The sequence below is a fragment of the Pogona vitticeps genome, chromosome 2 (genome assembly GCF_051106095.1).
Source record: "Pogona vitticeps strain Pit_001003342236 chromosome 2, PviZW2.1, whole genome shotgun sequence".
NCBI lineage: Eukaryota > Metazoa > Chordata > Lepidosauria > Squamata > Agamidae > Pogona > Pogona vitticeps.
Genome location: NC_135784.1, coordinates 123,246,429 through 123,268,394, shown reverse-complemented (window position 1 = coordinate 123,268,394; position 21,966 = coordinate 123,246,429). Strand labels below are relative to the sequence as shown.

Here is a 21,966-nt window from a genome sequence, read left to right as displayed (position 1 = left end):
GTACGCTGCTCGTATGACTTTGACCAAACTCCAGGAGGCAGTGGAAGACAGGAGGGCCTGACGTGCTCTGGTCCATGGAGTCACGAAGAGTTGGACACGACTCAGCGACTAAACAACAATGCCACTCAGTGACCGCTGGTAATGGTGTGGCTAAAAATCTTATAAATAAAATGAATCCACTTAACACCATTCAGGTGTTAAGTATAAAATAGAAGCCATTTAAAAAGAAGTAATATATGTAGGTTCTTTTCAGATTTGAAATTTAGGGTTCATTCATTAGCAATAGAGACTCTGTGTTAGAATCCTTTGTCACCCTAATTACTAGAAGGACAACTTATGCAGAATGTCTTCATTGGTTTTTCAAGTCTTGGTTTCTGGTCAAAGCTGAAAGACCTTACTTTCCAACAACACATAAAGCCACTCCACCTGACTCAATATATGTTACAATATTTGTCCGTCATAATCTACATTTTACTTTCTTGATGGCAGTCTTTTCCAGCTTGAGTTTTAAAAGTTGTGTTTTTTTCCTACTATATTCACATTAACTGGAGATTTACCTGGTTTGTGTAACACAACTGGCTACTGTTTTGTTCTAGTGCACTTTGGCTTGCTGCTACAGACTCTTTCTTACAAGAGACATGCAATCTAGTTTTACTGCATTTGGCATTACAGACGTCCATATTCAAACCAAGCCACAGAATGCAGTACGCAGTGATGAACTGTCTCCTGGAGAGTGAGCGGACATTCTGTGAAAATTGGGTTGAACAAGGAAGGAACACAATCCTGAATTCTGAAGCATCCTGGGTGCATATCCAGTTTGCATAAAGGTAAGTGTTCTTGGTGGGGAGGACGGCCGTTCATTTTCTAATCCAAATGTCATAAATCAATTAATTTCACACACACACACACCCAAAAAACTCTGAAAATGGTTTGAAAGAATCCACTTTTGCCTCTGATAAATATGTAAGGTTTTTGTTATTCAAATACATTCTATCCCACAGAAACTTCTTTCATAGTACTTCTGTCTCTTCTGATAGATCTTCTGACTTAGTTGCTGCCCAGCCCCTATCGATAGAGAACTTTGTTTTCTTCATCATGTAAGGCAGAGACAATTTGCTTAGAATATACATTACTGTATTTAAATAAAACTACTTAAGAGAAGTTTGAGGATCGCTGTTACTGAAAGTTTTAAAAATTGCAGAGAAATTCAGGTATAAAGTTGCAGGACAAAAAAATTAACATTTCCTGCCGCTTTTAAAACCCTGCCCATTAAGTCATCCTACTGCTAGTGACACTGTAGACTCTACGGCTAGATTACATTTCAACCCACAAAGTTATTAAATTGAGTTATGTGGACACTGGCTTTTAAACACCCATCTTGGTCCTAAGACAGGCTTTGCTAGGTAGAGAATGATGCTCAAGTTGCAATCATGTCACAACAGTTCAGACACCTTTAAGGTTTTAAAAGCTGGATTTGTATCTTCATAGCAGGATTTTGGAGGAACTGCAGATTGTTGGATTTTGCAACAACAAAAAAAGCAATGTATTCGCGAAGGCTTTCATGGTTGGGATCTAATGGTTGTTGTGGGTTTTTTGGGCTCTTTGGCCGTGTTCTGAAGGTTGTTCTTCCTAACATTTTGCCAGTCTCTGTGGCCGGCATCTTCAGAGGACAGCACTGACCAGAGCACAGAGTGCTGTCCTCTGAAGATGCCGGCCACAGAGACTGGCAAAATGTTAGGAAGAAAACCTTCAGAACATGGCCAAAGAGCCCAAAAAACCGACAACAACCAACAAAAAAAGCACTTTTATGTAGGTTAATATACACAAAGCTTATGTATTGATATATCTGTACAGATAGAGCAAAGATAAACACCTTTCTCTGTATTCAGGACACCTGAAAGCCTTTTAGTTATTTGCTAACAAATACCTGGGTGTTTGAATCTGATATTTCACATAAGAAACTCACAGTAACAAAACACCATTGTAATTTTTCAAAGCAGTGGCTCTTGATATTTCTTGTGCAGTCAACAATGCTTTGGTTTGCAACAGCTAATTTGCTGGACTTACAGTTCTAAAGTAAAACACATCGACTGCTGGGTTGAAAACAATAATAAAATTAAAAGGCCTGGGTACTTAATTTATGTCCACCTCTACAATCAGAAAGGCTAAGGAAAGGAGATGCTGAGAAGGCAGTTCACTCCTGACCACTTCCTGTTGATGACTCAGCTGGTGAACATGGACATATGACTTCCTCTTCCTGTACCTCTGTTTCTCATCAGTAACAGAGAGGTGGATCCATCATTCCTGCCCACAATCCCCATCATTCTTAAATCCTGTGACTCTAGGATAGCTGGGAAATTAATCAAGATAGTCTGCAAGTCCCTCTGTCATAGGATGCATATTATAGGTGAACATATTCTAGTTACAGAAAAAATAAAAAATATAGTGGAATTATAGATTATCAGCAGGACTTTGTACCTTTTTATTTGCATTGGGAACTGGGGATACTCAGCTATGGAAAGCTACCAACTTGATCTTAGTGTTTTATTACTAACCAAGCAAACTTCATAGTAGTTTGCCCAGTCGCTGATGGGAGTCCTAAGTGAAAATTATAATAACTTGGTGTAGCACTGCAGATTCAGTATTAGAAGAGCAACACTGGGTCTGTCTTTTTTTTTCCTTTCCCTCCCCCCTTTTTTACAAAGATCAGCTGGTAAGATTTTCTGTAGACTTCCTCACTGAGTTAAAGGAACTGCCTTTCTGCTGGGCCCCTGCATGAAACTGCAATATAATTGCCATTACTGACAAAAACATGGTGTGTGTACATGTATGTATGGCCAAGTCCCCATGCCATTGTCTGGGTTTCTGTATTCTGCATCTCTAACAAACTTTGTTCTAAGTCTTTTATCTTCAGCTTTATTCTGATTTTTAGGCTAGACAGCGATGATACATAATTTGATCACATCACCCCAGTGCTGGCCAGCCTCCACTGGTTACCTGTTGTGTCCCAGATTAGGTTCAAGGTTCTGACATCCACATAAAAAGCCCTTCATGGTTTGGGCCCATCTGTCTTACTCACCAGATTTTCTCAGGCGAGGCTCCTTCATTTACACACCCCAAAAGAGGCCTGGACGTCATCTACTAGAGGTAGGGCCTTTTTGGCGGTGGCACCTACATTATGGAATCAACTCCCAGAGGACCTACTTCTGGCCCCCTCCCTGTACTCATTTAGGAGGCAGTTAAAAACACCATTTATAGAGGCCTTTCACATCAGCTCTGGTTGAATGCCTCGTCTCCAGTCTTGCCTCATTCTGAAAATTGGTTGTGCCACTGTTTAAGTTTTTCAACTATGTTTTTGCTATTTATGTTGTATTTAGTTCTGTGTAGTTTAACTGTCTGTAAACTGCCCAGAATAGTGCTCCGGCACAAACAGGGTATGTATGTATGTATGTATGTATGTATGTATGTATGTATGTATGTATGTATGTATGTATGTATGTATGTATGTATGTATGTATGTATCAATCAATCAATCAATCAATCAATCAATCAATCTCATTTGATTCAGTGGTAGGGATGGGCCTACAAAAATGCTGTACTATCAGGTATACTGTATATGTATGTATATTTGTGTGAGGGGTACATACATCCACATCCACCCACACATACCTCCAGCAGCTGATTTTAGCTTCTTGAAAGAGCATCAAAGAGTCGTCTTTCTTCTCCTTCCTTCTTTCTAGAGATATTATTGCACAGTTTTTCTGAAATGCCAAAATTATTGAACTAACTTTGAGTACTATGTACCTTGATGGTGTGGAAAGCTTTTTTGCCTTAGGCTGCAAAATGCCTTGGGCCAGCCTTAAATGTGTTTCTGTGGAACCCATCACTGGAAAGCAGCACAAATGAAATCTACTGACCACAGAGGAATTCGGCTTGAATACAGAGTTTTTTTTTTTAAGTCCTCAGTTGTTCTTGTATAAGTCTCATCTCATTTCCAGCCTATCTAATCACCAAGGAAGAATGTCCTCTTAATATACATAGATTCTGATTTCTGTTTCTACTGCTTCTATATATGCCAGATATTAAATATTTCTGTGTAGGCTGTTTGCCTACCATGGGATGGGGGTGACATCAGATTTGTGTTGGTCCAAGGGCAGTTTTATAGCACAGTTATTTTTTTATTTTCTTGACCCAGTGAACATTATCATTTGTCAGTGGTGTCACAGTTCAACCAATCTGTGTGCTCTGAAGCCATACAAAACCAGCTAGGCCTTCCTTTTTCCTATCCTCCTTATATTTATTTATGTGTTTATTTATTCAATTTATACCCCACCCATCTAGACCAAAGTCTACTCTGGGCGGCTAACAATAATTCATAAAAGTAAAAACAATATAACAACATACTGTAGGGACAACTGTAATAAAGTGGGCATGGGGAATGCCCAGGTAGTATCAAACTGCAACTCCCAACATCTGTCACAACTGACTGACTAAAGGTAGCTGCACTTCAACATCTGGAGGGCACAAATCCCTCACTCATTATAAAGTAACACCTTTTGTTACGTCCTCCAATTATGCACCTCCGCCTGTGCAAAACACAAACAGTCTATTAGAGTATAAGCACCCTGATGAATGCCTGTTCTTAATACTGTACTTCTAGTTCTACACGGGGACACATGTGTGAATTTAACGCAGCACATTTTTTTTGTAGGGATAGCCGTCGCTCATGTCAACAACAGGAGTAACGCGGCCTCCTCTGTTTGCTGGAAAGTAAATCCGCACAGCTTCCAGGGTTGGGTCACTGTGTCCAAAACTGAAACATCAATGTCTCGAGTTGCAGAAGGAAAGGTTGTAGAAGAAGAAGAAGAAGGAGCGCTTGTTGCCCGCTTCGTTTCTCTCTCTTGACTGTCCCCTGCATTCCTTTGTAAGGGACATGTCCATAGAGGCTCTGAACTCTTGCCATATTTCAGTGCTGTAGTGGAGATAAGAAAGGCAAGCGGGCAAACGGCAAGCATAGCACACAGCAGCAATGGGGCGTTTTAGAAGCGGGTGCGGAGCGGCACCGCCGGGGTCCTGAAGGAATAACGGGCTTACGGAATAGGTTCGTGGGGGGCAGGTTTGCAATTTGGGCGAGCGAAGAAGGGCGTGAAACGAGAACGCCGATGGCTGCAGGACAAACGGCCGCGAAGGAAACCTTTCTTTCACTTTCTCGCTGAAATCCACGGCGCTGAGCCTCGCTGCTATAAATGGAAGAGAGGCGGACTTTTTCCCCCTCCACCCAGGATTGCCGCTGACTTCTGACGGAAGCAGCCGGCGAGCGCCCTTTCCAGTCGCACGGCCGCCGAGGGGGACACGGCGAATTCTCCCGCTCCACCTTAAGCCGCTAAGTGAAGAGAGGCTACGGGAGGCAACAGCGCCTCCTTAAGCGGCTGCGGGTCCCGCTCGGGCGGTGGTGGAGGCGGCGGCGCGTGCGGCTGGGGGAAGGGGAGGGAGGAGCTCGCGCTGCCCGGACCAGCCCGCGCGCCGCCGCTTCCAGCAGCAGCCGCGCTTGCCGGGCGGAGGGTCTCTAGTTCGCGCCGTGCGGGCGACGGCTGAGGCCAAGGCGGAGCGGCGGCGTAGGGGGGGCAGCGAAACCCCGGGGGAGGCGGCAACACCATGGCCGGGCCCCCGCCGCCGCCCCCGGGCCAGGAGGCGCCGCGCTATCAAGAGTGGATCTTGGACACCATCGACTCCCTGCGCTCGCGCAAGGCGCGCCCGGACCTGGAGCGCATCTGCCGCATGGTGCGCCGGCGGCACGGCCCGGAACCCGAGCGCACCCGCGCCGAGCTGGAAAAGCTCATCCAGCAGCGCGCCGTGCTCCGCGTCAGCTACAAGGGGAGCATCTCGTACCGCAACGCTGCGCGGGTCCAGCCGCCCCGGCGAGGCGGAGCGCCCGCCGCCAGTCCGGCGGCCCCGCAGCGGCCGGCCCGCACTTCCCCGCCCAGCGCGCCCGCCGCCGCCGCCGCCGCCGCCACCGCGACGCCCCGGTCCTCCCACCGTGCAGCAGCGCCTCGCGCAGAGCCAGCCGCGCCGCCGCCGGCGCCTCCTCCTCCTCCGCCGCCGCCACTGCCGCCGCCGCCTCCTCGTCGGACCGGACGGGAGAGACCGCCGCCGCCGCCGCCTCCCCCAGCCCAGGAGGAGTCCTCTCCCGTGAGTCTGCGAGAGATTGTGCGCTACTTGGGCGGCGACGGCGCCGCGCCGGGGGGCGGCCGGGTGACGAGAGGCCGAGCGCAGGGGCTACTCCAAGAGGAAAGGTTGGAAAAGACCCGCTTGGGTGGCGGCGGCGGCGGCGGCGGCGGCAGCAGCGGCAACAACGTCGCCTTGCCCAGGGCAGAGAGAGGCGCGCAGGCCCGGGCCCCCAACGCCAGGGCGTACAGGAACAAGGTGAGGGGCGGCCGGGGCGCGCCATGGGGGGATGGGTTGGCAGGAAGAAGGAGGGGGGGGTGGCGGCGGGGGCGCCGGCGGCAGCGTCTGGTGCGGTGCAAAGGCGGACGCGCCCGCTGAGGAGAACAGGTGAGGTCCTCCCCGGACAGAAACAAGACCCGAGGGGAGTGCGCGCGCGGGGGACTTGGGGGGGGGGGCGCGAGCGCTCGCCGGAGGGGGGGCGCGGGGCGGGGCGGGGCGGGCGCTCGCCAGAGAGGAGCCGCTTTTTTGGGAGGGCGGAGGCGGAGGCGCCCAACCCCCCAGAAATATTGTCAGCGGCCGCTCGTGCAGGTGTGCGTGTGTCTGGGAGGAAGAGTTATGGGCAGCACCCAATCAAATCGCTTTGGCACAGGAGGGGGCGCTGGGATTGGTGCCTACGCTCAGACGGGGTAGTATTCTTTCTCTCTCCCCCCCCCCGGTGCCTTTCCGAAGTATGGGGAGAAGCCCGTCGCTGGATGGGAGAACTCCCGGGCTAGTCGCGCGGCTTGGGAGCGAAGTTTGGGGGAGCCCCTCCGGCGTGACGAGTGGCCTTTCCGGGCATGTGGCCGGGGGGGGGGGAGAAGACGCGCGCGACACACCTACCTGCGTGTGGTGCTTCAAGACCACGAGTTTGTGGTTGCTGAAGTGCGTTGGGCCCACAACAGCGCCCCCTCCTCCTCCTCTTCCCCCCCCCCACCCGCCGTCGTACCAGACTCCATATAAACACAGAACAAAGAGTCAGTTTGTGTTTGACCTAAAGGATTCTGTAACCTCCAATAAGGTCGAGAGGGGGTGGTGTGGAGTTGCGCGCCGGGGGGGGGGGGGAGAGCGGTCAATCAGTGAGCGAAGGAGCCAGCGCAAGTGTGATATTGGGGATGGAGGAGGGGGACAAAAGGAAGAATCTTGTGGGTCTGCCCAGAAGTGCAACCAGCTCTGGAATGTAACCAAATCCAGCAAAGAGACCCAGCAATTATCAAGGGTGGAATACAATTACAGTCGAGTAAAAGGCACCTCCTTTTGGCTGTCTCTCTGTCCCCTTGGCAAGCTTTTTCCAAGGAAGATGGCAGGCAGTACAGTACTTAAGACTTGGGTTCATTTGGGCAAGAGGTGGCTAACAAAGCCTAGTGGAGCAATGGTGCAGGCAAAGTTTAATTGCTCCTTAATTCTTGCTGGATTAGAAGACTCTTTGCTCCAGTTTCAAATAGCTTTTAAAGCATATTGTGGCATTAATGGGAGGCCCTTTACTGTGACTTGAGAGGCCTCTGATCTCAGCACTGTTCAGACTGGCAGCGTCACCTGTCCTAAAACAACATACTGTAGTTGAAACACAAAAGGGAAATGGAGGCTGGATCATTGAGGAGAGTCTGTGCCTAAAATTACGGTATAACACCAAGGTAGCTTGCATTAGGAAAATGAGATTTGCCATCAGAGGTGACTAACAGTACAGCAGTATACCTGTCTGCTCATTCAGTGGAGCTTCCAGGTAAGTATGTGTTGGGTTGCAGTTCATGGCAACAGATATGAGAGGGAGAAGCAACATAGGCAGAAGAGCCTTAAATCTGACAAATTGGAGGCATTCATTTGGTGCTGTGAAAGTAGAGCTTGGGTTATTCTTCTGTTTTGATTTATGTCTTCTGATGTTTGTAGAAAGCAGGCGAGGAGGTCAAAGGTGAGGAAGAAGAAGAAGACGAAGAAGATGAAGTCTCCACTATGTCCGAAGGTTCAGAAGTGGCACAGGATTTTGAGGCCAGCAATTATGGCAGACCAGGGATAGGCCAACTGAATGGGGACTGTAAGGACAGCAAGCATGGTGGGAAAGAGATCCCCCAGCCCAGTGGCGCCCTCGCCAGAGACCTGCGCTCCCTCGAAGAGGAGCAGTCCTTGAGGAAAGGATCGGAGCGTCCCCCCCACCCCGAAGGAAATGAGCAATGTCATGCAAAGGCCTCTTGGCCTGGAGAAAGTGCCTGTCACCGCCTGGGGGATAGCAAGAAAGATGGCAGCACCTACCAGCAACCAGACAGAGCAGGTATGGGAGAGGGTGGGGTGGGGAGGGGTTGGGGGGGGTTGGGAGAATTAATGGCCAGGCTTGACTGCCCTGGGAGGCAGACGATCATCATGGTGAAGCCCATTTCAAGTGGTATTATTTGGCATTGATAGAGGAGTTACGTTTATGTTTATGGGGCCAGAGATGCAAAGGCCTACAAGAAAATTCATCCAGACTGGTGAGGAAAAAATCCTGGTTTCTCAGTATCAACTCCAGGCCTTCATGTTTATGCTCTGGAGTATAAAACGTTCTTCAGGTGGTGTGGTGGCAGATTTGGAAGTGCACATGGCTCATCATGATGATCTCCTCAGTCTGTCCCATATGGACAGTGTCCTGAAAATGCAGACTGCTGAAACAACGGGATCAGTCCTGATCACAGAATCAGAATAATTAATAATTAATTAATTAATTACTTAATAATTAAGTTGGAAGGAGCATCAAGTCCAACCCCGTGACAAATGCTTCGCCACTTTTCTCTTGAATGCCTCCCATGTTGGAGCACTCACCACTTCCAGAGGTAACTGGCTCCATTATTCGCTGCTCTAACAGTTAAGAAATTTTTTTTCCTGGTATTCAGCCTAAATCTGACTTCCTGTATCATCAGGATAGCTCAGTGGTTTAGGTATCTGGCTGCAGAGCCAGAAATTGGGAGTTGAATTTCCCATTGTGTTTCCTTAACAGGCCTGGGCTCAATGATCTGTAGGGTCCCTTCCAGCTCTACAGTTCTAAAATTACTATTATCATCACCATCAGGTTAGGAGCAGGACTTTTGTAAAGCTAAGGTTGCTCATTCAAGGCCAAACTACCTTCAAATGCTGTGCATGAAAATGTTGTCAGTTTGCAACAATATACTGTTCTGGGAAAGCTGTTTCTCTTCCAGCCGCTGTGAAGTTTGCAGCGAGGCTTGGAGAGGTTGCAGGGGAGTCTTGAGGGGAGTGGTGGATGGTTCATAGCCAGGGCTCTATCTCTCCTTTCTATCGAAATCCAAGGAAGCTGTTCTGGAAAAGTGTCCGGTGTCAGTAATGGACCGGGTCAGGGTGAATTAACTGAAACTTAATCCTGAAACACTGCAGTAGACAGAGGTGCTCCTGGTCAGTCAAAAAGCAGATTAAGAGAAAAGGGATGTAGCTTGTGCTGGAAGGAGCTGCACTCGCTCTGAAAACACAGGCCTGCAGTTTGGGGTTGCTCCTGGGTTCATCTCTGAGCCTGGCAGCCTGGGTTTTAGCAGTGGCCAGGAGTGCCTTTGCACTCCTTGAGAGACCTGATCTGGCCATGAGTGAGACATGCCTCAGTTACATTCAAACTGGATTCTTGTAACACACTCTATGTGGGGTTGCCTTTAGGCAGTTTTTGGAAACTTCAGTGGGTTTAAACATTGCAGCCATATTGTTAACTGGGCATGGTTACAGGGGTCACATAACCCCCTTGTTAGAGCAGCTTCACAGGCTGGTGATTGGCTTCTGGGCGCAATTCAAAGGGCTGGTTTTAATCTATGAAGCCCTAGAAGGCTTGGGTCCAAGCTATCTTAAAAGGCTTTCTCACTTTATGAGTCTGCCCATGTGTTAAGATAATCAGGGGAGGCTTTTCTTTTGGTCCCACCACCCTCACAGGTGTGTCTGATGTGGACACAGGAGAGGTCCTTCTCTGCTGCTGCTCCCAGTCTTTGGAACTCCCTCCCACAGGAGGCCAAGCTGGCCCCATCTTTACTGTCCTTGCGCAAGCATATGAAGACCTTTCCCTTAGTGACTGGCTAAGAGGGTTTTTTTAAAAAAATTGGGACGATTAGTATATTTGTTGTTTTAATCTGTTTTAATAATGCTTATATTTATCATTTTTAATATAACGTATATTTAAATCTTTTTAAATAATTGAGTGATTTATTGTTTTTATCTATTTTAATGACGTAAGCCATCTTGGATCCTTTTTTAAAGAGAAAGGTAGGGTAAAAATATTTTAAATGAAATAAAAAATTGCAACAGGGAAGTGTCATGCATAGTTTCATCCAGGACCTGCCTAAAATTTGCAATCCTCTTTACCCTTCTTTCTCCCTTCCCCCCCCCCCCCAGTGTCACCAGCTGTTGCAGGTGCTGAGCCCTCTGTGCCCTCCTCTCCTGGGAGACCTGGCATCCAGGCAGATGGGAGACCATTCAGCTGCACGTAAGTTTTGAGCAGGAGATGAAGTTAATTTATGACAAGGCCCGTCTTAAGAAGGATGTACCTGCACTGGAGTGACTCCTTCTCCACCACAACTGCTCTCTGATCTTGGGATTGGGCAAAGAGCAGGCAGACTTTCTTCAGGGGTGATGAAGAGTGTAATGGCACGTAGGGAAGCTTGCAGAACTAGCTGACCCCTCCCCTTGCCCTGTGCCACTGCAAACATGGCAGCCTCCATTTGCCAACTGCTTTTCGTGGCTTTATCCTTCTGGTGCTAAACAACCTGAGAAAAGAAGCTGGTCTCAGGGGTCAAAGGTCGGGAAGGACCTACAGTACTAGTCCTGAAGGCGGGTTTTGTACGAAAGCAGCTCAGCAATGATGAGCGATAAGTGACTCCTGCAAGCTTCTCCTCCATTTGCTTCTCTTTACATTGGAGGGAAAGGAAGGATTCTGTTTCCCTCATTTTGTTCACAAAACAGTTTTAGTGGAATTGAAATGTTTGTTAAGGCTGGCATGCAGCTTCTGTCGTGTGTGTTTTGGTGCCGGCTTCCCAATGTTGCCCTTCCTTTCCAGTTGTTAGACTAAGCATGCAGTTATCCTGGACTTGACTCTTCATGTTCTATTCATCTATAGTTTAGACTGCTGTAGTGGCTGCTTTTGAAGATTGTTCGCATTCTGTAGTTGGCACACAGTGTGGCTTCTGGATTACTAACTGAAACTGAATGTTATTATTTGGGTTATGCCTGTGCTGTGTCAACTGCGCTGGGTCTTTGGCTATTTCTCAGCCCAATTCAAAGTGCTGTTTTTGACCTTTGACAGACTTTGCATGGCTTTGTGCCAAGGGTACTTACAAGACAGAGTGCCGCCCTCTGTCCCTCCCTGTCCATGCATTAACACTTCAGCTGTCTTTTATGAATCTTGTAAACCATGCTGGGAATATAACTGCAGCCAGCTTGTCAGAAATAATTTTTAATGTAATATGGCCAGGAAGAGTCACAAGCCTGACTTGAGCAGTGGGTTCTCTTTACCAGACGGGCTGCATGTATGTGGTCCGATGCCCAAATGTGGCTAAGGAGGAGCCTCTAATTCTGCATGGAGTAGGAAGCTTTGACACATCTGTGAGTCTGTATTTTGTTTTGTTTTCTTCCTCCTCCTTGTAGCTCAGTAAAGGAGAAGCCTTCTGACCCTGTGGAATGGACCGTGGCTGATGTTGTGGATTATTTCACAGAAGCTGGGTTTCCTGAGCAAGCATCTGCCTTTCAAGACCAGGTGAGGACTGGGGAGTGTACAGAGAAAGGTTGGGAGATTTACATTCAAGCTGATCCTCAAGTAAAATATAATGCCCTGAAAATGCCCCCCCTTAAGAGCAGGGGTTGGTAGCACAGGCGCCCTATACGCTGCGGGTTGTTTACAAATAAAGCACAAGCGAGGATATAAACAAAGGTGTATCAAAAAGCGGTCACTATGGAGTTGCTGCCCTGATGTCTTCATTTTCTAAATGATAGAAGTGCTTACTACAGATTTTAGATGTGATTCAGGCATCAGTCTCCCCCACCCTTGACCCCAGTAACCCACCAGTGCTTCAGATGTGCTATTCACTTAAAAAATAATAGGGAAGTACTGTATCTGCTTTTGCTCAGGTACCAGGGCTTGCCTGTGATATCATTTCCTCCAGCCCATCAGACATTTTTTGCAACCTTTTCTAGATTATATTTTAGAAAAACGGATATCAAGTGATGAAGATAAAATATGGCTTTCATTAGTTTCTATGACATATTTTTAAAAACTCAGTCCATATTTAAAAGGTTGAGCAGAACTGTTGTCATGAAAGATTCTGAGTGACTTGGGGCCGTGTGCTAGAACCATTAGGCCTGTGCAGCTGCAGAACTTGCTTTTGTTAAGCTTATGTCTTGGGAAAGGTCTGGTACATCCGACCAGAAGCCAGTGAGCCCACCTTGGGAGCGCAGTGATGCCAGCTGTAACATATGTTTGTATGTCCCCATTCAGAGTGTGTGTGTGTGTCCTTGCACTTCCTCCCACCAAGCTGGCTCATTGGCCACTATTCAGTGTCTGGAAGTTTGAACTTCTGTAGCCCTCTGTCTTGGCCCAGAGCCCTTGGGGGTCTGCTGGCGTTTCACTCTTCAGGGTTCTGCACTTGGAATGGTCCATCTTGCTGGCAGGTTGCAGGCATTACTTCCCTATTTGTACTTTAGGGCCACATGTCTGTATGTCATGTTGAAATCTGGAATCTCCTCTGAGAGTGTCTTATTATTAGCTGTGCATTGTGTTCACACACACACAAAAACATACTCTTCTGGTGGCAGCTTCAAAACAAATGTTACAAGTGAAACTTTTTTTGTTTTTTTGAGGGCTGACAGGAGTCTGGACATTTCTTGGGTACCGACAAAAGTCTTGCTTGGGTCTAACATCTGGTTGGTAGGCAACAGCCAGTGGAAATATATACCCACTCCTCAATTTTTGCTTGTTTCACAAGGGTTTTGAAAATAGTAACCCTCCATCTTAAGGAGGTTAAAATATGCATACTTCTCAGGAGCAGATGCAACAAGGTCCATTTCCGGAACAAAAATCTCCCAGCTATGCCCCAACCCACAGATAAAGCAATTTATTTCATCCAAAGAAGTAAGCTATAGCTTACAAAATGCTTATGGCAAAAAACAAAATAACAACTAACTTGTTTGTCTTTAAGAAGCTACAAGACTCTCTGTTGGGTTTGATGCAATGGGTTACTAACAGGGTTGTCCCTCTGCTAGTAGTGTCTAGATCAGTGGTTCCCAACCTTAGGTAACCCAGGTGTTCTTAGAGTGCAACTCCCAAGCAGCCTTCACCATCAAGCTGTGCTGGCAAGGACTTCTGGGAGTTGCCGTCCAAGAACATCTGAGGACCCAAGGTTTAGAACCAGTGGTCTATATGTTGGTCAAGTCAGTTGGTCTTGGCTCTCTGTTTCTGTATCCTAGGAAAGGGAGGAGGAACTGCCCCTGCTAGGAGTCTCCTTCACCCTATAGCCCTGAACCGTTGTGCTTGTGTGTGTTGCCTTCCCCTGCAGGAGATCGATGGGAAGTCGCTGCTGCTGATGCAGCGCACGGATGTGTTGACAGGCCTGTCCATCCGCTTGGGACCTGCCCTCAAGATCTATGAATACCACATCAAGGTGCTGCAGCAGTGCCACTTCGAAGAGGACGAGGGCGACTCCTTCATGGGATGAGGAGGGATTTGCCACAGCTTGTGGAGGGAACTGGGGAAAGAGAGAGAGAGAAAGAGTTTGGAGGGGAGAGAAAAGGGGAGAACGGAGGGGGGGGCTGACATCCGCTGCCATCTACAGGTTTTTTAGCCCTCCTTTGCCTCTGAAAGCAAAGTGACATCTGCGTGGAAATGGCAGAGGCTGTGACTGGATATTGTGAAAGGAGGGAGGGAGAAGTGATGATCCCACCCCTCATGGCTCCTCACCACCCCGACTGACCAGAGGTAGAAAAGGCTGGGGTGGAATGGCTGCCAAACTCCTTTCTTCTCCAGTCCTCTCTGTGTTAACCTACTCCAAGCTTTCCACTTGCTACAGTGCATTGCCTGTTTTGGGAAAGGCAGAGAAGTGGCTTTTCTCTTCTACCCATCCTCAATTTAATTGAGATAATTTGTGCTTCAGCATTCCTCCACCCCACCCCCACTGTTTCCTCCTTTCCCATCACAGGAGCAGTTGGTGGCCCAAACTGCCCCCTTCCTTGCTGTGATTGATAAGACAAAAAAAACATAGAACCTGCTGGAGGTGTCAGGAGGTTTCAATCAAGTATCTTTTTATTCTCTTTTTTCTGTTTGGGTAGGCTTTTCTTCCAATTTTCATGGTCGTTGCCCAGAGTCAACTGCTTTTTATTATTTCTTCCTTCTCATTTTTTAAAAATATAAATATTTAAAACTGAAAAAAAAAATCTGATTGGTTTAGTATTTCCGCATTTGTGGAATGTAATGGAACAATTCATGAAGATGTGTGTGAAAGGGAATGAAAGTGTCTAGCCAGAATCCTCTTGTATAATGACGCAAATGACATAACATTTAGAAGGAAGTTGCCCTAAGTTAAGAAACCAGGGTATACATTGTCAGGTGCACACTGAGCCATTCAACTCAGTATGTAGCAGACCGCGTGGACAGTGATTTCTTAACTTGAGGCCAATTGAGCTCCAAAGCTAAGCCATTTGTGCTTCACCAGTGTAACTAGATAAGAGGATTTGGGCCTCTGTGTAGAATGCACTGTGTTCTGCTTTGAGGGGAAGAAGGTCATCTGGTGGTGGTGCTCATTTGTCTTTGGAAAGAAAAGACTTAGAATGACCTAATCTGACTAGCCCACAGTTGTTGGGGAGTGAGTCGGGGAAAGCCTAAGGATTTCTGGCTCAGCTGCTAGTATTGTAATTCACAATGGTAAAAGTGCAGTAATTATTGCACGCGGGCGGGCGGGCGCGCGCGCACACACACACACACACACGCACACAAGTTCTAAAATAAAAGACCTAGGACTCGGAAAAAGAAGCATTTGATAGTGGCAATGGGAACTGTACCTGTTGTCACTCCTAGTAACTCAGCTGGTGATCTTATATAGGCACCATAGCTGCCCATATCAGCAGTGTAAACGCGTCAGGGGTGTTTTGGAACAAAAAAAAAAAACGTGCTAGAGAAAAACTGGTCAGGAGCCTTGCTGTGTGTCAAGAAGACCAAGCATGGACCTCCTCTTGTTTAGACAGGCCAGGTCAGGCCCATGAAGATGGGGGCAATTTGACATGGCGTGGTAGGCAGGGTACTGAACACAGTAAGCTGGTTCTTGCACACTTCAAGGACTGAGTGAAATTGGGATCATCTACGGCAGTGGTTCTTAACCTTTGTTACTCAGATGTTTTTGAACTGCAACTCCCAGAAACCCCAGCCAGCACAGCTGCTGCTGAAGGCTTCTGGGGGTTGCAGTCCAAAAACACCTGAGTAACCCAAGGTTAAGAACCAGTGATCTACGGCACACTATACATTACATGAACGTTTGTGATGTTCAGGGGGCACACTGTACATAATACAGTACAAGGATTCTAGTTCCCTAGGAAGCGTCTGTTTCACAGATTAAGGTGGAGCTAGTTTAACTGTGATGGCTTTGCATGAAAAATGATGGGAACTGGAGCTTCATAGAAGGTGTTGAGGACTCTTGATTATGAGACCTCGGACCAAGTGGCAAGGTTCACTACCTAGAATTCCTTGTTTGGGAGCCTTGATAGATCAGGTCTGACACTAGTTTAAATTTAGAAAGTAAATGGGCCTGTAGTGCAGTGGGAGGATCAGTGGGTACACAGTGCATCTCTCCTGTTCTGCTATGCCTTGGGCAAAAGAGAATTGTACATAGATACCTCCTCCCCATGCATACTTAAAGGAGTGTGGAGTTAGACAGGAACACACTGAATTTATGTTCCTAAAATTTTCTGTAGGACCCTGAGGGCTAGAAACATATTATTTGGATTTTGAAAGCAGAAGTCCTCAATGTTGTAGCACAGAAGTGCCTCTGGGGCTTACATTCTGGCTCCATGTGGCCCCTTATTGCACAACACCCTACTATTCTTTCCAGAGTTGAGAATAAAAAACAAGATTTTTTTCCCCATTCTAACATGTCTTACCCATATATTCTGTTCATTGGCTGCTGGCTGTCCAAAATGGTGGTAGTGGCATGTTGTAGAAACCAGAGTGGGTGACTCGACAGTAGGCGTGGCTCTGGGCCCTTTACACTCTCCTTTTTAGGGAAGGAGTAGGGCTATTGGATGGGGCAGATGTTCTGGTTCAGTGTTATTGACCCCAAATAGGACAGAATGTTGGGTGGGCAGGGCTTGGATGAAGCTGAATGCAACAGATAAGGCTGTTCCAGTGCAGCAAGCTTGAAGGTTTCTCCTTTAGGCCTGGGAGGGAACATGCTGGGTTGAATGACTTAAATGTTCAGCATAGGGAGAACACAAGTGAAGCATTGCAAAACAATACTAAAATAATTTGTGAAAGCCCTAATAGTGGTTTCATGATCAGGGATCATTCTTGACATACACTTGATTGTACATTGTAGTATATAAACGAAGGACTCTGCTGTATGGTCATCCATGTGTAAGTGACAACAGTTTCTAAAGCAAGCTTTCAGCATGCTGAATTAGCCTTGTAATGGGTTCATCATCAGCTCACGTAACAAACCTGAGAACACAGAAGAATGAGCTTTAAAAAGGATGTGTAAAGTTGTGAGTTAAGTAAGCACTGAAGAAATCACATTTAATTCAAAGTGTATTTACAGAATAATGCATCTTGTGGTCGACATAATATTCACCCATTGGGCCAGCATAATTATCTAATGAATATAAAAGCAAATGACAACTCTTATGAACCAATTGCGACCATTTTAATCAGGGGAAAAAGCTGTATTTTAGTACTCTTTGCATAGGTTTCTCAGTCACTTTGTATAGCTTTTGGGGTGGACACAGTTTCATGCAGCTGCTGCTGGAAGCTTATTTCTGATGTAATGGTGAATACAGGGGGTTGAGCATAGGGCTGCAGGGCCATGAGCATCTTCTCACATTGCAACTGTTGCTAAGCCTTGTTTTAAAAGAATCAGAAGCACTTCCCTAAACTTACATTTAAAGTTTGATTTTATTGGAGAGAAGGTCAGCTAGACCAGTGGTTCTTAACCTTTGTTACTCTGATGTTTTTGAACTGCAACTCCCAGAAACCCCAGCCAGCACAGTTGGTGGTGAAGGCTTCTGGGAGTTGCAGTCCAAAAACATCTGAGTGACCCCAGGTTAAGAACCAGTGAGCTAGACCATAGCATTTTAGAAACAAGGCATCTTTTAAGATCAAGATAGTGAAATTGAGTTGCCAAGCTGTGCCAGCAGTTCAGCTGCTATCAAAGTAATTCTTGATCCATAGTTGCATCTTGTATGTATGGTTTAACATTGACAGTGAAGACATTGAAATAGAGATTTTGTTTACCTGGGGTCAATCATCAATCCAAATGGAGACTTTTAAGCCAAGAAACCAGAAGAAGACTTGAGACTCTGAAGGGCAACAATGAAGGAATTAGAAAAAGATCAAGTATAAAAATGTGTCACTGGAGACCAAGGCCAAGATCATCCACACACTTGTATTTCTGATCACCATGTGTGGGTGTGAAAGCTGACAGGAAAAAAATATATTCATTTGAAATGTAGTACTAGAGGAAAGCTTTGCGGATACTCTGGACTGCCAGAAAGATGAACAGGTGGGTCCTAGATCAGATCAAGCCTGACTTATCCCTGGAGGCAAAACTGTTGAAACTGAGGTTATCCTACTTTGGGCACATAATGAGAAGACAGGATTTGCTGGAAAATACAATGCTGGGAAAAGTGGAAGGCAGCCGGAAAAGAGGAAGGCTCAAGATGAGTTGGATTGACTCCCTAGGAAACCACAGATTTCAGTTTGCAAGAGCTGAGCAGGGCTGTTCAATTCAGGCCATTTTGGAGATTGCTCAATTCATGGAGTTGCCATAAGTTGGGGCAACTTGATAGCACATATCAACAAATGATGCCCATAATGCATCAGCTTTTTAAAGATCCAAGTGAAGCCCACATTCCCACCTGAAAGTGAAGTATATGATGGATGTTAAGGACATAATAGTAAAACAGTAAACAGTACAACTTTGCAGCTATGCCACAGATACTCCCTGTGACTAAGATCTCTGTTTACAAAAGAAAGTAATGCTGGCTCAAGGTATACTTTTTAAAAAAAACTAATTTAGAGCTCAGGAGGTGGAATTTTGATGATGGGTTTATCAACAGAAACAGAAACATTTGTTTCCTGATGGTCAGCACACACACACATATACAATTAAATGCAGTAGTGCCTGAAGCCAGAACACGCCCCAGCATATAATGGGCTGATGTTTCTGTTTAACATTTGTTTTAGGGATATTATGTAAGCTCATTGCCTGGGGTTGAGAGACAAATTGCTTCAGTGGCATGCTGCATTGTATGCAAAGTAAGGGAAACCAAAGTGAGCCTTTGAGAAAAAGCTAACATTATGTGTTGCCTCTTTTTAAAAAAATTAAAGGGGCTTGATTGTACAGTGTAGAACATATAGCTCACAGTTGCCCAGATATTATGACTGGCAGTAAATTCAGGGCAGGCAGGAGAAAGTCCTTTGTCTTGCCATAGGTTGAGTTTCCATAACGGCCTCCCAGGTGGTGTGGAAATGCAACCCTTACCATCCGCAGCCACTACGGCCATTACCAATGCTACCTAGGAATAAAGATAATTCTAGTCCAACCTGTGTGGGCAAGTTACCGAACCGGGGAAGGCAGTATTACATAGCAGATAGATGGGATTTGTTGTCAGAGGTAATGATGGATTTGTGGAGAGGTGTATATGCCTAGCAGAATTTGGAAAATGTATGTTTGGTAGCTCACAATTTGGAAAAGCGAATTTGGTAGTTCCAAGTTACCTTTTCCAAGGTTTGATCCCAACCAGAACATGTTTCTTAAAAAAAGCCTCTGGCTGCAGAAGCAGAATGCCAGATGCTTGTGGAGAAGCAAACAAGGGAAACCTTATGGATCTACTGAAAGTATGCATTTGGCATCCGTGGGTAAGATGATGCAAAGGTGGATAAAACTGATCTGAAGCAAGCAGAATCCCTTTATGTTCCTTCTTTTACAACTTTAAATGAATCTTAAAGAGCGGATAGTGCTAGATAAAAGGTACCAGTTTTCTTTTCACAACAATAGCAACCAGCGCTGAAGCTTTTCAATATCTCTAAATGATGGGATCTGCTTCAGAGGGAAGAATGGTAAAGAATTTTAATCCCTTCATGCTGTTCCTCAGTGAAGCAGCCATATAAGAAGTTTCTCTCCCCCCCCCCCCGGCGGTTTTTAAAAAAATTATAAGTTACAATCCTCAGGTCACATAACAAAAAATTAAAAAGTAGTAATTACCTATAAATACAGTTACATTTCCAATAATTTTCTTATCTATAGTATACTGTTTAAACATTTATATAAGTTCTACTTCTAACCCTACAGTTATTCAAACTAACCAGCATTTCAGCCCGTTTTCCAATTGATCTCCTGCACCAGAGGCCAACAAGGGATTCCATACTTCCATAAATGTATCTTATTTTATTTCACCTCTAGAGAGTTTAATGTGATAGGTCAGTTTTTCCATCAGAGCCAGTATCCATATTCTATTTTGAAATCTTTGCAAGGACAAGTCCTGAGTGTCCTTGGGCAATTCTGTTATGGGCTCCTCCTAATATACTCACAATTAGTTTTTTTATTCACAATGTTTTCGTTCCCTCCCGCAAATAATGAAAAAAAAATAGCAAAGTTTAATTTGAGATATTTTTTTTTGGTTATACTTTCCAATTAATAAATTACCTCTGACCAGAAAATTTCCACTTTTGGGCATGTTAACCACATATGTTCCAAAGTTCCTTTATATAAGAAGCTTTTTCCAGATGAGATCAGAGTCAGATTTTTGCCATTAAACTTGCTTGATGCTCTTTGTGTTTGGAAGATAGGGCTAGTTTGCTTACTGGACTGCTCAAAACCAGGGGCACTGTGGACTATAATCTAGCAACAAAGTGGTAAGCAATTCGCTTTGGGGCTTGGGGCAGTATTGCAGAACACCCCCCCCCAGTCCTTCCCAGCCCTGCCCCACAGAAACCACTGCCAATGTTTTATTTATTTTATTTATTTATTCCATTTATATCCCGCCTATCTGGTCATTGCGAAACTTTTACTACGTGTTATGTGGGAGAAATCTTTCTATGACAACACTGATTATATCAAAACCTAACCTGTACCATGTCTTTTAAAAAAAAGAACCGCACATTACCTACTGTATATGCTCACCAGAATTCAGAATGGGTGGGGGAGGGTAGGAAGGCGATTAACTACCCAGGAACTTGAGACAAAGGCAATCCAGGCCACCTGGCTCTGCCAAGAGAGGAGGACACTTACCTTTAGCTCCTGGAAAGGCTCCACATTTGCAAGTCATTGGGTGCTGCTAAGGTGGCTGGTTTGTCAAGTGATTTGCTTAAAATCTTGTTAAGGCAATAATGGATCAGAAAGAGCACAGAATTTACATTTAAACAAGCATTGCTTTTTTTAAAAAAAAGATGTCAGTAATGTTAAACTGAAGGGGTAAGTTGCCACTTAGCCTTTCGGAGCCAACCCATGTAGGATTTGAGTCAACCCTTTGCCCGCAAGCTCTGTGAATGTGTGAGTAAGGTAGGTTTAGCTTGAAGACAGTATTAATCCCTCAAAAACCCATCAACACCATCTCTTCATTTGTTTCCATGAACGCTGGCAGTGCTTGGGTCATCTAGGGCAAGGCAGTGTGGGGCTGGAGTCAAGGTGTTTTTACATGTTAATCTTCAGCCTCTATGTGTGTGGAGATTACATCTTTTAAACCCTGCCTTCAGGCTCTTAATCGCATACTAGCCTCAGTGGAAGAACTATGTCAGCTACTCTTGCTCTGCCCTTTTGAATGATAACTGGATCATTTGGTTGTTGACCTGTACAGAAAACAGGACAGGAAAGGCAGAGGCCAAACAAAGGGAACTCTTGAATGGGGGGGGGGGGGGGAGAGACCGGATTGCACTCCAAGTTGAGAGATGATGGGCACATCTATTGTATCTACATGAAACAGTTACAGCAGTCTGATACCGCTTTCAACTGCCATGTCTGTAGCCCACAGAATCACTCTGCTGGCTAGAAATGCAACAGGAAGGCAGCTGCTTGGAGGAAGCAGAGATCATATGCCACCCAAAGAAGGAATAACCTGGGAGCTGAAATTTAAACTAATATGCCAGGGAATGACTTCCGTTTTACAGGGCGTTAGATAAGATTAAGGGTGCAATCAGATGGCCATTTGTCCCGCAGTTTGGTCTGGGCTCATCCACTCTTTTCCCCCCACTGACCACATGACATACATGCCATTGCAAACCAGTTCACTCTTGCTCAAAAACCACCCACACCTTTTTGGCTCCTCCTTTTGTTGTTGTTAGTTTTGGTGCAGGTAGGATCACTCCCATTTTGGTTCGTTCCAGGATGGGTGGCTGCTGGGATCAAGCTAAACTGGCTGGGTTGCCATCTTTTTGCTGAAACTGGTTAACAATTTCGAGAAATATGAAGCTTCCTTTCTGCTTGCCTGCAGAGGGTAAGAGAGGCAAAGCTTTCCATTTAGTTTTAATTGTTGCTAACCAATACAGCACATGAACAATGCTTTGAAAGGTGGCTTTTTAAAATAAATCCTTTCAAAGCATTGCTATGATAGCAGCAATTAAGA

The 21,966-nt window shown here is 45.8% G+C and overlaps 1 protein-coding gene across 1 annotated transcript; it reads left to right on the top strand.

Moving 5' to 3' along the window:
* Positions 1-905: 905 nt before the first annotated feature.
* SAMD1 (sterile alpha motif domain containing 1) lies at positions 906-16,277 on the top strand. Its single transcript, XM_020800404.3, has 5 exons — positions 906-6,423; positions 8,089-8,467; positions 10,552-10,642; positions 11,800-11,908; positions 13,704-16,277. The coding sequence occupies exons 1-5, from the start codon at positions 5,656-5,658 to the stop codon at positions 13,860-13,862; spliced, it is 1,506 nt and encodes a 501-aa protein (XP_020656063.3). The 5' UTR covers positions 906-5,655; the 3' UTR covers positions 13,863-16,277.
* Positions 16,278-21,966: the final 5,689 nt, after the last annotated feature.